Source organism: Lepidochelys olivacea, assembly GCF_965140295.1.
Source record: "Lepidochelys olivacea isolate rLepOli2 genome assembly, chromosome: 14".
Classification (NCBI taxonomy): Eukaryota; Metazoa; Chordata; order Testudines; family Cheloniidae; genus Lepidochelys; species Lepidochelys olivacea.
The window spans coordinates 45,374,396-45,391,616 of record NC_140424.1 but is presented as its reverse complement, the minus strand read 5'-3'; the positions used below and the strand labels follow the sequence as shown (position 1 = coordinate 45,391,616).

At 65.6% G+C, this 17,221-nt stretch overlaps 1 protein-coding gene across 1 annotated transcript in view; it reads left to right on the top strand.

The window, feature by feature from the left end:
- Positions 1-12,030: 12,030 nt before the first annotated feature.
- TNXB (tenascin XB) overlaps positions 12,031-17,221 on the top strand; it is a gene marked incomplete at its 5' end in the record, with an annotated part of 92,253 nt that continues 87,062 nt past the window's right edge. The window contains 2 exons of the mRNA XM_084648109.1: positions 12,031-12,569; positions 16,864-17,177. Coding sequence (XP_084504235.1) covers positions 12,031-12,569; positions 16,864-17,177 — 853 coding nt within the window. The remainder of the gene's footprint in view (positions 12,570-16,863; positions 17,178-17,221) is intronic.

Sequence of the window (17,221 nt, the reverse complement as noted above, 5' to 3'; positions counted from 1 at the left end):
GATCCTCCCGGCGGAGCTCCCCATCCCTGGAGCGGATGCGGCTGGAATGGGAGAGGGAGATGAAAATGAGGGAGCTGGAGGATCATGAAAAACAACGTCAACATGAGGAGAAACAACGTCAACATGAGCAAGAGGAGAAGGAGAGGGAGCGTCAGGAGAAGGAGAAACAAAGACAGCATGAGCTGGAGCTGGCCAGGCTGAGGAGCAGTGGGGTCCCGGCTGCGGTGAGTGCGGGGGGACCCAAGACTGCAAGGAGCTTTGATAAGTGCTTCCTGGCCCAGCGGAAGGAGGGGGAGGACATAGATAGCTTCCTGACGGCCTTTGAGAATGCCTGTGAGCTGCACAGGGTTGACCCTGCAGACAGGCTCCAGTTCCTCACCCCCTTACTGGACCCCAAAGCCGTGGAGGTGTACAGCCGGATGACAGGGCCGGAGGCAGGGGACTATGAACTGTTCAAACAGGCCCTGCTCCGTGAGTTTGGGCTGAGCCCCGAGATGTACCGGAGAAGGTTCCGGAGTCAGCGTAAAACGCCTGAGGTCACCTACCTACAGCTGGTCAACCGGATGCAGGGATATGCCCGCAAGTGGACAGCTGGGGCCCGAGCTAAAGAGGACCTGCTTGACCTAATCGTACTGGAGCAACTGTATGATCAGTGCCCGTCCGACCTGAGGCTGTGGCTGGTGGACAAAAAGCTCGAGAACCCCCAGCACGCAAGGCAGCTGGCCGACGAGTTTGTGAACAGTCGGTCAGGGGGTAGCCGGGAGGAGCCCCAAAAGAACAGGCCCCCCCCGATGCAGAGAGAGTCACCATGGGGCCTCCCAGCGGGGAAATAGGGAGAACCCCCTCCAGAGGGGAACGCCTGGCGTCGGGCCCCTCCGACCCGCTCGAGGGGACCAACGTGACCTGAGCTGCTATCACTGTGGCCAGAGAGGCCACGTACGGTCCCAGTGCCCCGGGCTCAGGGACAGACTGAGCAGACCCAACCTACCCAGGGTTAACTGGGTAGGGACCCAGCTGGACGAGGGGCAGACGACCCAGGAAAGGGGGGCTGCCAGTTTACCACCTGCTCAGGAGGGAAGAGTGCCCCAGGCCAACTCCGCCAGAGGGCTGGAGGCTCTGGACTCAGGGTGCTCAGTTTACAGGGTGTGCGCGGGGCTGTCCCTCCGGAGAGAGTGCCTTGTTCCCCTGGAGGTGGATGGGAGGAAGGTCAATGGATACTGGGATACGGGCGCGGAGGTGACGCTGGCCCGGCCTGAGGTGGTGGCCCCAGATCAGGTGGTGCCCAACACCTACCTGACCCTGACGGGTGGGCGGGACCCCATTCAAGGTGCCCGTGGCAAGGGTACACCTGAAATGGGGGGCCAAGGAGGGCCCCAAGGATTTGGGGGTACACCACCATTTGCCCACTGAGGTTTTGATGGGGGGAGACCTAGAGGACTGGCCAAGCAAGCCCCAGGCCGCCCTGGTTGTGACGCGTAGCCAGAGCCGGTGAGGGGCACTGCACCCTGACCTTGGGGAGGGTACCACACCGGAGGCGCAGGACCCTACCCTGGTGGGGAGGGAGCGCCGAGGGGCACGGCTCAGAGAGGCGGAGGCCTCAGACCTGGCCAGCGAGAGGGAACCGGGCCCCATCCCTTCCCCAGCCGCTGAGTTCCAGGCCGAGTTGAGGAAAGATCCCTCCTTGCGGAAGCTCAGGGACCTGGCCGACCTTGGTGTGGTACGGACCATGAGGAGAGGCTGCCAGGAGAGGTTCCTGTGGGAGAAGGGGTTCCTGTACCGAGAATGGGCTCCCACAAGGGAAGTAGAGTCCTGTGGGATCAGGAGGCAGCTGGTGGTCCCCCAGAAGTATCGCCGCAGGCTCCTGTACCTGGCCCATGACATCCCCCTCGCAGGGCACCAGGGAATCCGGCGCACCCGGCAGAGGCTGCTACAGAACTTTTACTGGCCCGGGGTCTTTACCACGGTCCGGCAGTATTGCCGATCCTGTGACCCCTGTCAGAGGGTGGGGAAGGCCCGGGACAAGGGGAAAGCGGCTTTGAGACCTTTGCCCATCATAGAGGAGCCTTTCCAGAAGGTGGCCATGGACATCGTGGGGCCTCTCAGCAAGACGACCCGGTCGGGGAAGAAATACATTCTGGGGGTGGTAGATTTCGCCACCCGCTACCCCGAGGCAGTGCCCTTAGCTTCCATTGAAGCAGACACCGTGGCCGATGCGCTCCTGACCATTTTCAGCCGAGTGGGGTTCCCCAAGGAAGTCTTGACAGACCAAGGCTCCAACTTCATGTCGGCCCTGCTCCGGTGCTTGTGGGAGAAATGTGGGGTCCGGCACGACTGGGCCTCAGCTTATCACCCCCAGTCCAACGGGCTGGTGGAGAGGTTTAACGGGACGCTAAAGATGATGCTGAAAACCTTTATGAACCAGCACCCGCAGGATTGGGACAAGTACTTACCGCACCTGCTGTTCGCGTACAGGGAGGTGCCCCAGGAGTCTACCGGATTTTCGCCTTTCGAACTGTTATATGGCAGGAGGGTGAGGGGCCCCCTGGACCTGATGAGAGACGAGTGGGAGGGGAAGGCCACTCCCGATGGAGAGTCAGTGGTGGAGTATGTCCTGATCTTCCGAGAGAGACTGGCTGAACTCATGGGCCTGGCCAGGGAGAATCTGGCCAGAGCCCAGAGGAAGCAGAAGGTCTGGTATGACCGCACGGCGTGGGCCCGTGCCTACGCCACCGGGGATCAGGTGATGGTTCTCATCCCCGTGAGAAAGAACAAACTACAGGCCGCCTGGGAGGGCCCTTTCAAGGTCGTCAAGCAGCTCAATGAGGTAAACGATGTGGTGGAGCTGTCGAACCGGGCGCACCACCGCCGGGTGTACCATGTGAATATGATGAAGCCATATTATGCCAGGGGGAATGTGGTGTTGGCCGTGTGTGGACAGTGGGAAGAGCAGGGAGATGACCCTTTAGTAGATCTATTCCCTGGGACCAGAGCTGGTTCCCCCCTAGAAACAATTCCCCTCTCGGATCAGCTAACCCCTGCCCAGCAAGCTGAGGTCAGGGGGGTGCTGCATCCGTCCCGACAGCTGTTTTCCAACCAGCCTGGACGCACTAATCTGACTGTCCACCGGGTGCAGACAGGGTCGCACCCGCCGATAAGATGCTCCCCCTTCCGAGTCACAGGAAAAACTGCTCAGGACCTGGAAAGAGAGGTCCGGGACATGCTGGCTTTGGGGGTGATCCAGCCATCTGCCAGCCCTTGGGCCTCGCCGGTGGTGCTGGTCCCCAAAAAGGACGGGTCGGTCCGGTTCTGTGTGGACTATCGGAAGCTCAATGCCATCACTGTATCTGATGCCTACCCCATGCCCAGGCCGGACGAGCTCCTAGACAAGCTGGGAGGAGCTCGGTACCTCACCACCATGGATCTTACAAAGGGCTACTGGCAAGTGCCGCTGGATGCAGATGCCCGGCTGAAATCGGCCTTTATCACCCCTCTGGGGCTCTATGAGTTCCTGACCCTGCCTTTCGGCCTCAAGGGAGCGCCGGCCACCTTCCAGCGCCTAGTGGACCAGCTCCTGAGGGGGATGGAGAGTTTTGCCGTGGCGTATATTGATGACATCTGTGTCTTTAGCCAGACCTGGGAGGACCACGTGTCCCAGGTTAGACAAGTGCTGGACCGACTCCAGGGGGCTGGGCTGACTGTAAAAGCGGAGAAGCGCAAGGTGGGGATGGCGGAAGTATCTTACCTGGGCCATCGGGTGGGGAGCAGCCGCCTAAAGCCGGAACCAGCCAAGGTGAAGGTGATCAGAGACTGGCCCGCTCCCCACACCAAAAAGCAGGTCCAAGCCTTTATTGGGATGGCAGGATACTACTGAAGATTTGTGCCCCACTTTAGCGCCATCGCCACCCCCGTCACTGAGCTATGCAAGAAGGGGAAGCCAGACAAGGTGGTCTGGACCGAGCAGTGCCAGGTGGCTTTCCGGGCGCTGAAGAAGGCTCTGGTCAGTGGCCCAGTTCTGGCAAACCCAGACTTTGACAAGCCCTTTGTGGTGTTCACCGACGCCTCAGACACGGGACTGGGGGCGGTGTTAATGCAGGAGGATGAAAAGGGGGAGAGACACCCCATTGTATACCTAAGCAAGAAGTTGCTACCCCGGGAGCAACACCACGCGGCCATCGAGAAGGAGTGCCTGGCCATGGTGTGGGCCCTCAAGAAACTAGAGCCCTATCTCTTCGGGCGACACTTCACCGTCTACACCAACCACTCTCCCCTGACCTGGCTGCACCAGATGAAAGGAGCCAACGCCAAACTCCTGAGATGGAGCCTGCTCCTGCAGGATTACGACATGGACGTGGTCCACGTGAAGGGAAGGGACAACCTGATAGCGGATGCGCTGTCCCGGAGAGGGGGCCCCGAACTTCCCCAGGTCACTGGTCAGCGTGACCCCGCTCAGTTCAGTCTCGAAGGGGGGAGAGATGTGAGGATGTGACTCAGCAGGGAGGGGGGAGTGTTGACCTGGGAATGTGCCCTGGGGGTGGGAGACCTGAGAGCCTGTCACCTGAGCCAGGAGGGGGAGAGGGAGGTGACACCTCTGCCCAGGAATGTGAACAGAGGCTGCAGCAGGGAACCTGCTGGGTGGGTTTAGTTTCAGTTTGGGGCTGGGGAGAGGAACACAGGGAACCCCAGGGCTGGGGTCTAAGCTCCCTGCTCCCCCAGAAGGACGTGATTGAGGGGTCCTGGGTGCACCCACAACCTCTGTTTTTGGACTGTGTTCCTGTTGTCCAATAAACCTTCTGTTTTACTGGCTGGCTGAGAGTCTCAGTGGATCCCAGGAAGAGGGGTGCAGGGCCTGGACTCCCCCACACTCCATGACAAACCCCGACTAAATCATCCCAGCCAGGACTTTGTCAAGCCTGACCTTAAAAACTTCTAGGGAAGGAGATTCCACCACCTCCCTATATAACGCATTCCAGTGCTTCACCACCCTCCTAGAGAAAAAGTTTTCCCTAATATCCAACCTAAACCTCCCCCACTGCAACTTGAGACCATTACTCCTCGTCCTGTCCTCCTCTACCACTGAGAACAGTCTAGATCCATCCTCTTTGGAACCCCCTTTCAGGTAGTTGAAAGCAGCTATCAAATCCCCCCTCATTCTTCTCTTCTGCAGGCTAAACAATCCCAGCTCCCTCAGCCTCTCCTCATAACTCATGTGTTCCAGACCCCTAATCATTTTTGTTGCCCTTCGCTGGACTCTCTCCAATTTATACACATCCTTCTTGAAGTGTGGGGCCCAAAACTGGACACAGTACTCCAGATGAGGCCTCACCAATGTCGAATAGAGGGGAACGATCACGTCCCTCGATCTGCTCGCTATGCCCCTACTTATACATCCCAAAATGCCATTGGCCTTCTTGGCAACAAGGGCACACTGCTGACTCATATCCAGTTTCTCGTCCACTGTCACCCCTAGGTCCTTTTCCGCAGAACTGCTGCCTAGCCATTCGCTCCCTAGTCTGTAGCTGTGCATTGGATTCTTCCGTCCTAAGTGCAGGACCCTGCACTTATCCTTATTGAACCTCATCAGATTTCTTTTGGCCCAATCCTCCAATTTGTCTAGGTCCCTCTGTATCCTATCCCTGCCCTCCAGCGTATCTACGTCTCCCCCCAGTTTAGTGTCATCTGCAGACTTGCTGAGGGTGCAATCCACACCCTCCTCCAGATCATTTATGAAGATATTGAACAAAACCGGCCCCAGGACCGACCCTTTGGGCACTCCGCTAGATACCGGCTGCCAACTAGACATGGAGCCATTGATCACTACCCGTTGAGCCCGACAATCTAGCCAACTTTCTATCCACCTTATCGTCCATTCATCCAGCCCAGACTTCTTTAACTTGCTGGCAAGAATACTGTGGTAAGAATACCTTCTTCCTTCCTTCATCCCGCAGGCTGGCGCTGGCTTCCTGCGTCCTTCCTTCCTTCCTTCCTTCCTTCCTTCCTTTGCCTCCCAGCCTGGTGCTGGTTTCCGCTTCCTCCTTCCTTCCTTCCTCCCTCCCTCCCTCCTTCCTTCCTTCATTCGCTAGCCTGGCACTGGCTTCCTGCGTCTTCCTTCCTTCCTTCTCTCCTTCCGTCCTTCCTACCTTCCTTCTTTCCTTTCTCCGTTCCCCCAGCCTGGTGCTGGCTTCCCGCTTTCTCCTTCCTTCCTCTTTCTTTCACTGGCTTTTCCCTTGTTTTTTTGTTCGTCCCGTCCCCCCCCCCCCCCCGCCCCAGAGGTGACCTCACCCTTTTCCCTGTCAATGACTAAACCAGACCCGGGGGCCGAGCACGACACCCCCCGCCCCTCGTGGGACAAGACAATGGAAAATCTGACCCCCCCTCCCCATCCAGCAGGACCACTGAGCCAGGAGCCGTGGGATGTCTCAGCCCAGAGCTACTGACGGCTCCGTGCTGCCAGGGCCCGCGCCAGCCCCGGGGTCGGGGCCAGGGCCTGGGCGGGACGGCGTTTTATTATTCTGTTTATTTCCTCGCTCCCCCTGAGTCAGCACCGACCTCACTCCCCTGCACAGGGACAGGGGGGCACTGTGTGTGTCTGGGGGGAGCCCATGGCTCATCTGGAAGGGGCTGCGGGTCAGGAGTGAGGGGCACCGGCAGAGCTGGGGGGTCAGGGCCGGTCTGACAGGGGTGCGGGTCGGGGTGAGGGGCACCGGCAGGGCTGGGGGGCAGGGCAGGGCTCACAGAGGTGCGGGTCGGGGTGAGGGGCACCGGCAGGGCTGGGGGGGCACGGCAGGGCTCACAGGGGTGCGGGTCGGGGTGGGGGGCACCGGCAGGGCTGGGGGGGCAGGGCAGGGCTCACAGGGGTGCGGGTCGGGGTGGGGGGCACCGGCAGGGCTGGGGGGGCAGGGCAGGGCTCACAGGGGTGCGGGTCGGGGTGGGGGGCACCGGCAGGGCTGGGGGGGCAGGGCAGGGCTCACAGGGGTGCGGGTCGGGGTGGGGGGCACCGGCAGGGCTGGGGGGGCAGGGCAGGGCTCACAGGGGTGCGGGTCGGGGTGGGGGGCACCGGCAGGGCTGGGGGGGCAGGGCAGGGCTCACAGGGGTGCGGGTCGGGGTGAGGGGCACCGGCAGGGCTGGGGGGGCAGGGCAGGGCTCACAGGGGTGCGGGTCGGGGTGGGGGGCACCGGCAGGGCTGGGGGTCAGGGCGGGGCTCACAGGGGTGCGGGTCGGGGTGAGGGGCACCGGCAGGGCTGGGGGGGGCAGGGCGGGGCTCACAGGGGTGCGGGTCGGGGTGGGGGGCACCTGTGTTTGTGTGTCACACTGATCAGCAGGGCTGCCCCGTTGGTTGTGTTACACAGACAGACCCCGTCGTGGGGGCCGGGGGGGGCTGTGCACTGGCCCTGAAGGGAGCCCCAGCAGTGGGGGGCCTGTCTCTGCCCGCACCCTCCGGCTGCGCCCCGAGCCCCCCGCCGGCCGGGTTGCCTCATCGCTCTGCTATGGCATCTGGATGCTCCAACATCTGTCGCTGTGATGCAGATGTTTGGTTGCCGGGGCGACGGCCGGAGGATGGGTAAACAAGTGCGGGAACTTTCCTTCCGTCCTGACCCCCTTCCGTCCCCGTCCAGCGAAAAAACAGCGCGGGGGGGGGGCCCTGGGTTCTGTCCCAGCTCGGGGTGGGGAGTGAGGTCTGGGGGGTTAGAGCAGGGGGGCTGGGAGCCAGGACGCCTGGGTTCTCTCCCCAGCTCGGGGTGGGGAGTGAGGTCTGGGGGGTTAGAGCAGGGGGGCTTGTAGGCAGGACTCCTGGGTTCTCTCCCCAGCTCTGGGAGGGGAGTGGGGTCTGGTGGGTTAGAGCAGGGGGGATGGGAGCCAGGATGCCTGGGTTCTCTTCCCAGTTCTGGGAGGGGAGTGGGGCCTGGTGGTTAGAGCAGGGGGAGCCAGGACTCCTGGGGTCTGTTCCCTCTAGGCTGCCTGGCCTGGAGCTGGTGCCCATCGTTGGCGGCTGGGCCCACGGCTCCGGAATTGCCCCGTGTTTGTGCTGATGGCCCCAGGGGTGATGGCCGGAGACGGGCGCTTGTTTCCAAGCTGTTCGGTGTCTCGGACCAAGCGCCAGGAAACTGTGAGGTGACTCTGGCTCACTCGCTGCCGCGCTGGGCAGCCGGGGGAGGAGCAGGGGCCTGGCACAGCCTCTGGCCCTGCCTCAGTTTCTCTGTCTGCAGCATGGGCACGATACCGATACGAATGGGACACGGGGCTTTCCCCCTCCAGGGAACGCTGGCTCCAATCCGGCCTTGCTGCTGGGGATCTGCCGAGTCCTGTCAAACTAATAATTATTAAATCATTGTGACAGATTTCTTCTGTTCCTTCCGCTGATGTATCAGACAGGGAGCCAGGACTCCTGGGTTCTCTCCCGGCTCTGGGAGGGGCGTGGGGCTTGGTGGGTGAGAGCAGGGGGGGGCTGGAGCCAGGACTCCTGGGTTCTCTGAGCTTGGGGGATGGGGTCCCATAGGCAGAGCAGGCTCCCAGCCCTACACGTTCTAGGTGGCAGATGCGTTACCTGACCTCAGGGTCCTGCCCCCTCTTGGCCCATAGAGGGCGCCCCGGGCCTTGGAAGCCTGCTGAGAGCTGGGACCCAGAGAAGTGTGGGGGAGATCCCAGGGCAGGGAACGTCTGCACCAGCTTGCCCCCAACCAGCTCCCCTGGTGCCCCACAGCCCCGGCCACCCCCCAGCTCCGCCGGTGCCCCTCACTCCCGACCCGCAGCCCGCTGCTAGCCCAGCCCTGGGTCCCCCCACATGCCGGTGCCCCTCACTCCCACCCCACAGCCCCTGCTAGCCCAGACATGGGCTCCCTCCAGCTCCGCTGGTGCCCCTCACTCCCGACCCGCAGCCCCAGCTCGCCCAGCCCTGGGTTCCCCCCCCACGTTGATGCAGAGACCGATCCTTGTACTTTCTCACACTCTCCCCCCCCCCGGGGGGCTCATTAATGTATTTTTATCCATGAGCTCAGCCGGCTGCACGTCCAGCAGCCGCCAGCCCAGCTGGACCCGTGTTCCGACCCGGGGGGGGGGGCGGCTCTGACCTCTCTGCCCTGCCCCCACTGATCTCCCAGAGACCCTGCCCCTATCCCTGCCCCCCCTCCCCCCGCAGGGGTTTGGGATGTGTCTCCCCCCCCACTGGTTTAAGAAGGCTAAGGTCATTCCCTTCGAGTCCCCCAAATCCCTCCCCCATCCCAGCCCCCGATTCCTCCCCAGCTAAGGTGATGTGGGGGGCGGGGGGGTCACGGCCGCTTCAGTGGGTTTGTTTTTATATCTCTGCTCCCACGCTGGGGGTCTCTGGTCAGGTGACTCATTACAAGGTGTGACAAAGTGGGGAATTTTCTTAGTGTTCTGCAGGCATACGGTGCGTGCCTCAGTTTCCCCGTGTGCTGCGTGTGTAATGACGGGGGCGGGGGGGTTGTTGTTGCAGGGGACCAGGTGTGACCTCGCCTGGCAGCCAGGATCCCAGACACCGGCCTGGAGATGGGGGACCCAGCGACTGGTGACCGGGAGGCCCCCCCGCCCCCCAGCTCGGGAGCAGCCGGTTCTGGCCAGTGGGAGGACAATGGGCTGAGGTGACCTGGTTACCGGGGACGGAAGACAAAGGGTGGGGGAGGGGATATCGGATGATCAGCGAGGTGGGGCGGCTGGGCCGGGGAGACAGAGCAGCCAGAGCCCCCCTGGGTGTGGGACAGACCTAGATGCGCTGGGCTGAGGGGGGCCAGGCCTGAGGCCTGGAGAGTTTCCTGTGGTGGGTTCAGACGCTCAATAAACCCCCCTGGGTGACGCTGGCGGAGAGTCGCTGCGGGCTGGATATGGGGGTGGGGGGTTGCTCCCTCTGGGGGTGGGGCCCCGGGGGCCCCAAGCAAGGGGACTCCCTGAGAGGCCCCCGGCAGAGCCAGGTGGCTGGAGGCTCAGAGGTGCGGTCCTAGGAGGTGGCAGGGCCCAGGGTTGAACCCCAGAAGGCGAGCGGCCCCACGAGAAGGGCTGGCATCCTGAAGGGGGGGGTCCTGGGGCCATCTGGAGCTGAGGCACACGGGGCCTGGGGGCCCGGGACACGAGGGTCTCACACTGTTTATATGGGCCCCTCGTCCGTATCTTGGCCCCACTCGGCTCGGGGCACCCCCTGTTCCTCTCTCGTCCTCATGCTCGCTGCCCCAGGCCTTCCCTGCTGTCCTTGGCCCTGGGCCACCCGGTGCACAGAGCCCCGTGTGTCTGCCCGGCCCAGCCCGGCCAAAGCAAACGCCGCGGAGCCGCGGCCAGATTCCGGGAACCCCTGGCACCGGGGCTGGGATACGGAGCTGCCGCGGCATCACTGGGGCCTTTCAGCCCTCGTGGGGGGCGCACCCCACGGCGGGCGGGTGGGGGATGGGGACTGGAGTCAAGCAGGCTGGAGGAGATTCCGGGCTCCGAGCTCCCACCCCAACCCTGTTATTAAATTGCAGCTGCCTCTGGGTGGGGGACGGCAGCCCCTTAGCCTCCTAGAGCAACGCTGCTCCCTGCAGCACGATCACCCTGCTGAGCCCCCCGCAGCATGACACCCCCTGCCGAGCCCCCCTTGCAGCATGACACCCCCTGCTGAGCCCTCCAATATGACACCTCCTGCCCAGCCCCCCCTTGCAGCATGACACCCCCTGCTGAGCCCCCCAACATGACACCCCCTGCCGAGCCCCCCCTTGCAGCATGACACCTCCTGCCGAGCCTCCCCTTCCCCCGCAGCACAAGCCCCTGACCCGCAGCCCCCTGCCCTCCCCAGCTCTGCCGGTGCCCCTCACCCCCAACCCGCAGCCCCCTGCTAGCCCAGCCCTGGGCTCCCCACAGCCCTGCTGGTGCCCCTCGCTCCTGACCGTTGAACTGTGGTTGGCAAGGCTAATGCCATGGAATGAAGGCGGCTGTGGGTTGCCGTGGGGGGTCCTGGGCCTTTTCCCTCTGTGGGTTGGCCGAGGCCGCTGTGGTCAGGCAGCCGAGGGTAAACTGGCTGAAGCCCGCGTCCACCCTGACTCTGGGAGGACGGGGTCATGGGGCCGTTCACCCCAGGGGGCACCAGCTCAGGTGCAGGGTGGGGACTGGCTGGCTCAGGGGGCAGAGAATGGGGCCCGGGGCCTGTCCCCTCTGTGGGGCACTGGCTCCAATTAGTGGAACAAGTTTGCTGGGTCTCAGGTTGGTTTGTAGCCGGGGCAAACGCCCCAGTCCCCACCCGGGCCCGAGGGCCCCCTGCAGAGGGGTGGGTGGTTCGTGGCCATTCATAACCTCCCCAGGTTTCCAGACGCCTTGGAAGGGGGCTTTGTGCAAGGGGGGACCCCCTGCCCCTCATCAGGCTCCCCCTGCTCCGGAGGGATTGTTGGGGGTCCCTCGGGTTGCTGAGCCGGACTCTGAGACAGGGCGAGGAGGGGCCATGCGGGTGTCGGCTGGGGGGAGACTCCTGCCCTGGGACGAGGTGCGGAGGGTGACGGGGGGAGGGAGACGGAGCGAAGGAAGCTGGACACTCAGGAGGCAGCGCCAGGGAGAGATGGAGACTCCTGGACCCGCTGGCCGCTCTCCTCGGCCCAGACACCTCCAGCCCCCCGGCCTAGTCTGAGCTGGGGCCTGCCCCCTGGTCCCCCTGCCAGACCCCAGATGTTGGGGAGGTGGGAGAAAGGCCCGGGGTGGGCGTCTGGTGTGTGCGGGAGGAGGCTGCTCCCGGATATTAGAGAGACCCGGTGGGGGCCAAAATAGCTGTTATTGGACCCACTTGTGCTGAGGGGAGGGGAGGGCCTGGAGCCGCCTGGCTGGGGTCATGTCCCCCCCCCCCCAGCCCCCTGCCCGGACTGGGCCCAGCAAGCCCAGCTGGGAGACAGGAGAAGGTGGCGGGGGGTCCCAGCCGGGCCGGGGGAGGCTCGGGGCGGGACCGGCCAGCGGGGCGGCCCGTGGCGGGGCGGGGCAGGTTCGGGCGGACGCTGACCCGGTCCGGCCATGACATCACCCCCCCCCCGCCCCCCAGCGCAGGGAGCGAGGGGACGAACCGTGTGTATGAAAGTGCGAGCGGCCGCCCCGGCCACACCCGCCCCCGCCACCCAGCCCGGCCCGGCCCGGCCCCGGGGCGCAGAGCGCAGCGCGGACAGACCCGAGCGCAGCGCGCAGAGCCCGGAGCCCCCGGCCCGGAGCGCAGAGACCCCGGCCCGGAGCGCAGCGCGGAGCCCCCGGCCCGGAGCGCAGAGACCCCGGCCCGGAGCGCAGGGCGGAGCCCCCGGCCCGGAGCGCAGCGCAGAGCCCCCGGAGCCCCCGGCCCGGAGCGCAGAGACCCCGGCCCGGAGCGCAGCGCAGAGCCCCCGGAGCCCCCAGCCCGGAGCGCAGAGACCCCGGCCCGGAGCGCAGCGCGGTGCCCCCAGCCCGGAGCGCAGCGCGGAGCCCCCGGAGACCCCGGCCCGGAGCGCAGCGCAGAGACCCCGGCCCGGAGCGCAGCGCGGAGACCCCGGCCCGGAGCCCCCACCCTTAGCGCAGCGCGGAGCCCCCGGAGCCCCCAGCCCGGAGCAGCAGCGTCTCCCCTGCAGCCGCCGCCCCGCTCCCAGGTAGGGCCCCGCGCCCCAAGGGCCGGGCACCGAGGGGGCAGCAGGTGGGGTGGTGGCGGCGGCGGAGGGGGGGGGTTGCAGGGAGTTTGGAAAGTGCCCGAGCGAGAGGCTCCCCGGGCCCCGCAACAGCTGTGTGTGTGTGGGGGGGGAATGGATGGGGGGGGGGAGTGGGGATAGACAGAAATGGATGGACGGAGAGCGGGGCGGGGGGTAGGTGGATACAGAGAGATGGGTGGGTAGAGGGATGGTTGGGGGGATGGATGGAGATAGGGAGGGATGGAGATAACGATGGGGATGGAGGATGGAGATAGGGATGGAGGGAGGGAGGGGGATAGAGGGATGGAGGATGGATGGTGGGAGGGATGGAGGATGGAGATAGGGAGGGGTGGAGGATGGAGATATGGAGGGACGGGTGGAGGGATGGAGGATGGAGGGATAGAGAATGGAGATAGGGAAGGATGGAGGATGGAGGGACGGAAGGAGGGATGGAGATGGGGGGATGGAGGGTGGAGATAGGGAGGGATGGAGGGATGGAAGGAGGGATGGAGATATGGAGATATGGAGGGATGGAGGATGGAGATAGGGAAGGATGGAGGAGGGAGGGAGGGAGGGATGGAGGATGAAGATAGGAAAGGATGGGGGATGGAGGGACAGAAGGAGGGATGGAGATGGGGGGGATGGAGGTGGCTGGATCTATTGATGGAGGGATGGAGATAGGGAGGGATGGAGGATGGAGGGATGGAGGATGGAGATAGGGAAGGATGGAGGATGGAGATATGGAGGATGGAGGGATGGTGGGACAGAAGGAGGGAAGGAGATATGGAGGATGGATGGAGGATGGAGGGATGGAAGGAGGGATGGAGATTTGGAAGGATGGAGGGATGGAGATAGGAAAAGATGGGGGATGGAGGGACAGAAGGAGGGATGGAGATAGGGAGGGACAGAGGATGGAGATAGGGAAGGATGGAGGGATGGATGGAGATATGGAGGGATGGAGATTTGGAAGGATGGAGGGATGGAGATGGCTGGATCCATTGGTGGAGGGAGGGATGAGGAGTGCATCGATGGGGCCAGTGCGACATGATGAAGCTGGGGGAGCCGGGTGCCACAGGGAATGACCCATTGGTAACCCCTAACCCCCCCAGCACTGACCCACCCCCGCCCCCGTCACTGCCTGAGCAAAGGCAGGTGCTGGGGGGCTAGTCCCCAGCAAGCCCCATGGTACCCCACCATACCAAACTCCTGTATCTCCCCCACCCCTGTAGCCCCCACCGCTGGTGCCCCCTCCCCCTCCGGCCTGACGACCCTCCCGTCCCAGCACAGTGGCCCTGCGCCCCCCAATGTAGGGGTCCGGGGGGTGAGAATATTGGGGTCGGGAATGGAGAGTGGTAGGGAGGGCAGGGGGAGCCAGAGCCCCGAGGGAGGGGGCTGCGGGCGGGAGGACAGAGGCCTGTGTGTGTCGGGGTTGGGGGCAGGAGGGTGCCCAGGCAGGTGGGTTGGTGGGTCCCACAGATGAGCAGAGACCCGGCCGTGAGGCCAAAGACATGGGGGGAGAGGGTGACGAGCCCTGGTTCCCCAGGGGGGAAAGGCCCTGTGTCCCCCCACACCCACCGCTGAGCCAGTCCCTGACCTGGGGCCGGGTGGGAGCCCCCTAGAGGGGACAGACCCCTGCCCCATTCCCGCCCCCTGAGCAGCCAGTCCCCCCAACCCCCATCTCCCACCCCCGCAGCCGGGCCAGGCTGGGATCTGGGTGGGACCCTTATCTCCTCACGCAGGAATTTCCCCGGCCGTCAGCAACTTGCTGGGAGGGAGCCAGGCTGGGGTTGGAACCTGCCGGGATCTTCTCCAGGGGCTGCCAGGGCCACACACCCCACAGCACCCCCGGTCTGCCCCCCAGCCTCTCCCCCATGCCACCAGGGGGCTGCAGGAGGGAGGAGACCCGGGGGCAGGGCTGGGACCCCCCAGCACAGCAACCCCCAGAGTCTGGGAGGGGAGTGGGGTCTAGTGGGTTGGGGGGCTGGGAGCCAGGACTCCTGGGTTCTCTCCCAGCTCAGGGAGGGGAGTGGGGGCTGGTGGTTAGAGCGGGGGAGTGCTGGGAGCCAGGACTCCGGGGTTCCGTCCCCGTGTCTGGCGGTTGCAGGAACATGAAAGGAGCAGTGAGGGGTGTACAAGGCCCAAGAAGCAGCAGCCCCCGGGGGAGCCCAGGGGAAGTCCGAGCGGTTATGGGAAAGCCGTGAGGATCTTGGGCTGCAGCTGTAAAAATAACAAGCCACAGAGGTTTGTGCAGAGCTCAGGAAGGCCGGGCTGAGTGTGAATGGCCACTGGCTCGGCCGCAGAAACCCCACAGCCTGGCCAACAATATTCTCATTATGGGGAGGGGAAACTGAGGCACAGAACAGCACTAGAACCCAGGAGTCCTGGGCTCCCAGCCCCACATCCCATGCTAACCACTAGACCCCACTCTCCTCCCAGGAGTCCAGAACACAAAGGCCACTCTTCTTAAACCAGCTATTTCTTAATAGTGGGGGTTCCCGGGGGGGTGGGATATTGCGGGGGGGGCAGGGCTGTGTCTCGATGCCGGGGGTCCCAGTGGCTGGGACACGGGATGGGGAAGGGGCTGTGTCCTGGGGTTGGGGGTCCCAGCAGCTGGGACATGGGAGGGATGGGGCCGTGTCCTGGGGCTGGGGGTCCTGGCAGCTGGGATATGGGGAGGGGATGGGGCTGTGTCCCAGGGCTGGGGGTCCCAGCAGCTGGGATATGGGGAGGGGATGGGGCTGTGTCCCAGGGCTGGGAGTCCCGGCAGCTGGGACATGGGGGGGACGGGGCCATGTCCCGGGGCTGGGGGTCCTGGCAGCTGGGACATGGGGGGGACGGGGCCATGTCCTGGGGCTGGGGGTCCCGGTGGCTGGGACATGGGGGGGACGGGGCCATGTCCCAGGGCTGGGGGTCCTGGCAGCTGGGATATGGGGAGGGGATGGGGCCATGTCCCGGGGCTGGGGGTCCCGGTGGCTGGGACATGGGGGGGACAGGGCCATGTCCCGGGGCTGGGGGTCCCGGCGGCTGGGACATGGGGGGGACGGGGCCGTGTCCCGGGGCTGGGGGTCCCGGCGGCTGGGACATGGGGGGGACGGGGCCATGTCCCGGGGCTGGGGGTCCCGGCGGCTGGGACATGGGGGGGACGGGGCCGTGTCCCGGGGTCGGGGTCCCCAGGCCTGCAGTCCGGCGCTGCTCCGGCCCAGCGTGGGACGCGTCCGCTCTCTCTGCTACCCCGGCTCGTATCTCTCGCCCCCGGCGCCCTGCCAAGCTCCGGCTCTTGGACCGGCCCCTGGCCCGGCTCCAGGCACATTTTTGCTGCATGAATCCGGGTTGTTGTCACAGGAGCCGGCACCGGGGGGCGTTGGGCTCCCCACACCTGCCCCACAGCCATGCAGCTCTGGCTGGCCAGCCACCCGGGGGTCCCAGCGCCGGATCCTGCCCCTGCCCCCCAAGCGCAGCACGGGCCAAGCAGCCCCCGACCTGAACCCTGGGCCTGGCGTCCCACCGGGACCGGTCCTGCCACGGCACCTGCCTCCAGATCGCGGGTGGGGTGGGGGGCCCTGTCTCGGTGCTGGGGGTCCTGGGGGCTGGGAGGTGGGGCGGGGGGGGCTGTCTCGGTGCCGGGGGTCCCAGGGGCTGGGAGCTGGGGCGGGGGGGCCTGTCTCGGTGCGGGGATCCCAGGGGCTGGGAGGTGGGGCAGGGGGCCTGTCTCCGTGCCGGGGGTCCCGGGGGCTGGGAGCTGGGGCGGGGGGGGGGCTGTCTCGGTGCCAGGGGTCCCGGGGGCTGGGAGGTGGGGCGGGGGGGCCTGTCTCCTTGCCGGGGGTCCCGGGGGCTGGGAGCTGGGGCGGGGGGGGGGCTGTCTCGGTGCGGGGATCCCGGGGGCTGGGAGGTGGGGCGGGGGGGGCCTGTCTCGGTGCCGGGGCTCCCAGGACTGGATTTGGGTCGCGGTTTGGTTGTTTCTCCCCCTTTGGCTCCTGGGGGTGTGAAGTTGGTTTCTGGCCGGAGTGTGAATTGGGCGCTAGAGGGGAAGGGTCTTGGGGGGGTTCCTGGGGGGGTCCCTGGGGGGGGTCCCTGCACCCCCGTCACTAACTGCCTGCCCCTCCCCCACAGGTGGGCGCCCCTCGGGCCGTGCCATGGGGCCCTGGCTGCTGCTGCTGGCCCTGGTGCAGGGGGCCCCTCCCCCCCCGGGCACAGGGCTCCGGGCCCCCCACCCCCGCCGGGCCCCCGCCAACGCCACCGTCTTCTCCCACATCTACAGCATCCGCCGGGGGGCGGGTGAGGGGGCCGGGGGGGCGGGGCCTGAGACCCCACAGGAGGTGCTGGCCCCCCCCAGCCAGCAGCAGCCCCCCCGGCTCTACGAGCACACGCTGGAGGGGGACGAGCAGGTGGTCTTCACCCACCGCATCAACCTGCCCCCCCCGGCCTGCGACTGCGAGGGGGGGGGCGACGGCGGGGCCCTGCGGGAGGCGCTGAGCCGGCTGCGGGCCCTGGAGGCCCAGGTCCAGGCCCTGCGGGAGCAGTGTGGGGCCAAGGGCTGCTGCCCCTCCTCCGCCACCGCCCAGGCCGGCACAGGTGAGGTTGGGGGGCTGATGGGGACCGGGGGGAGGGGCTGATGG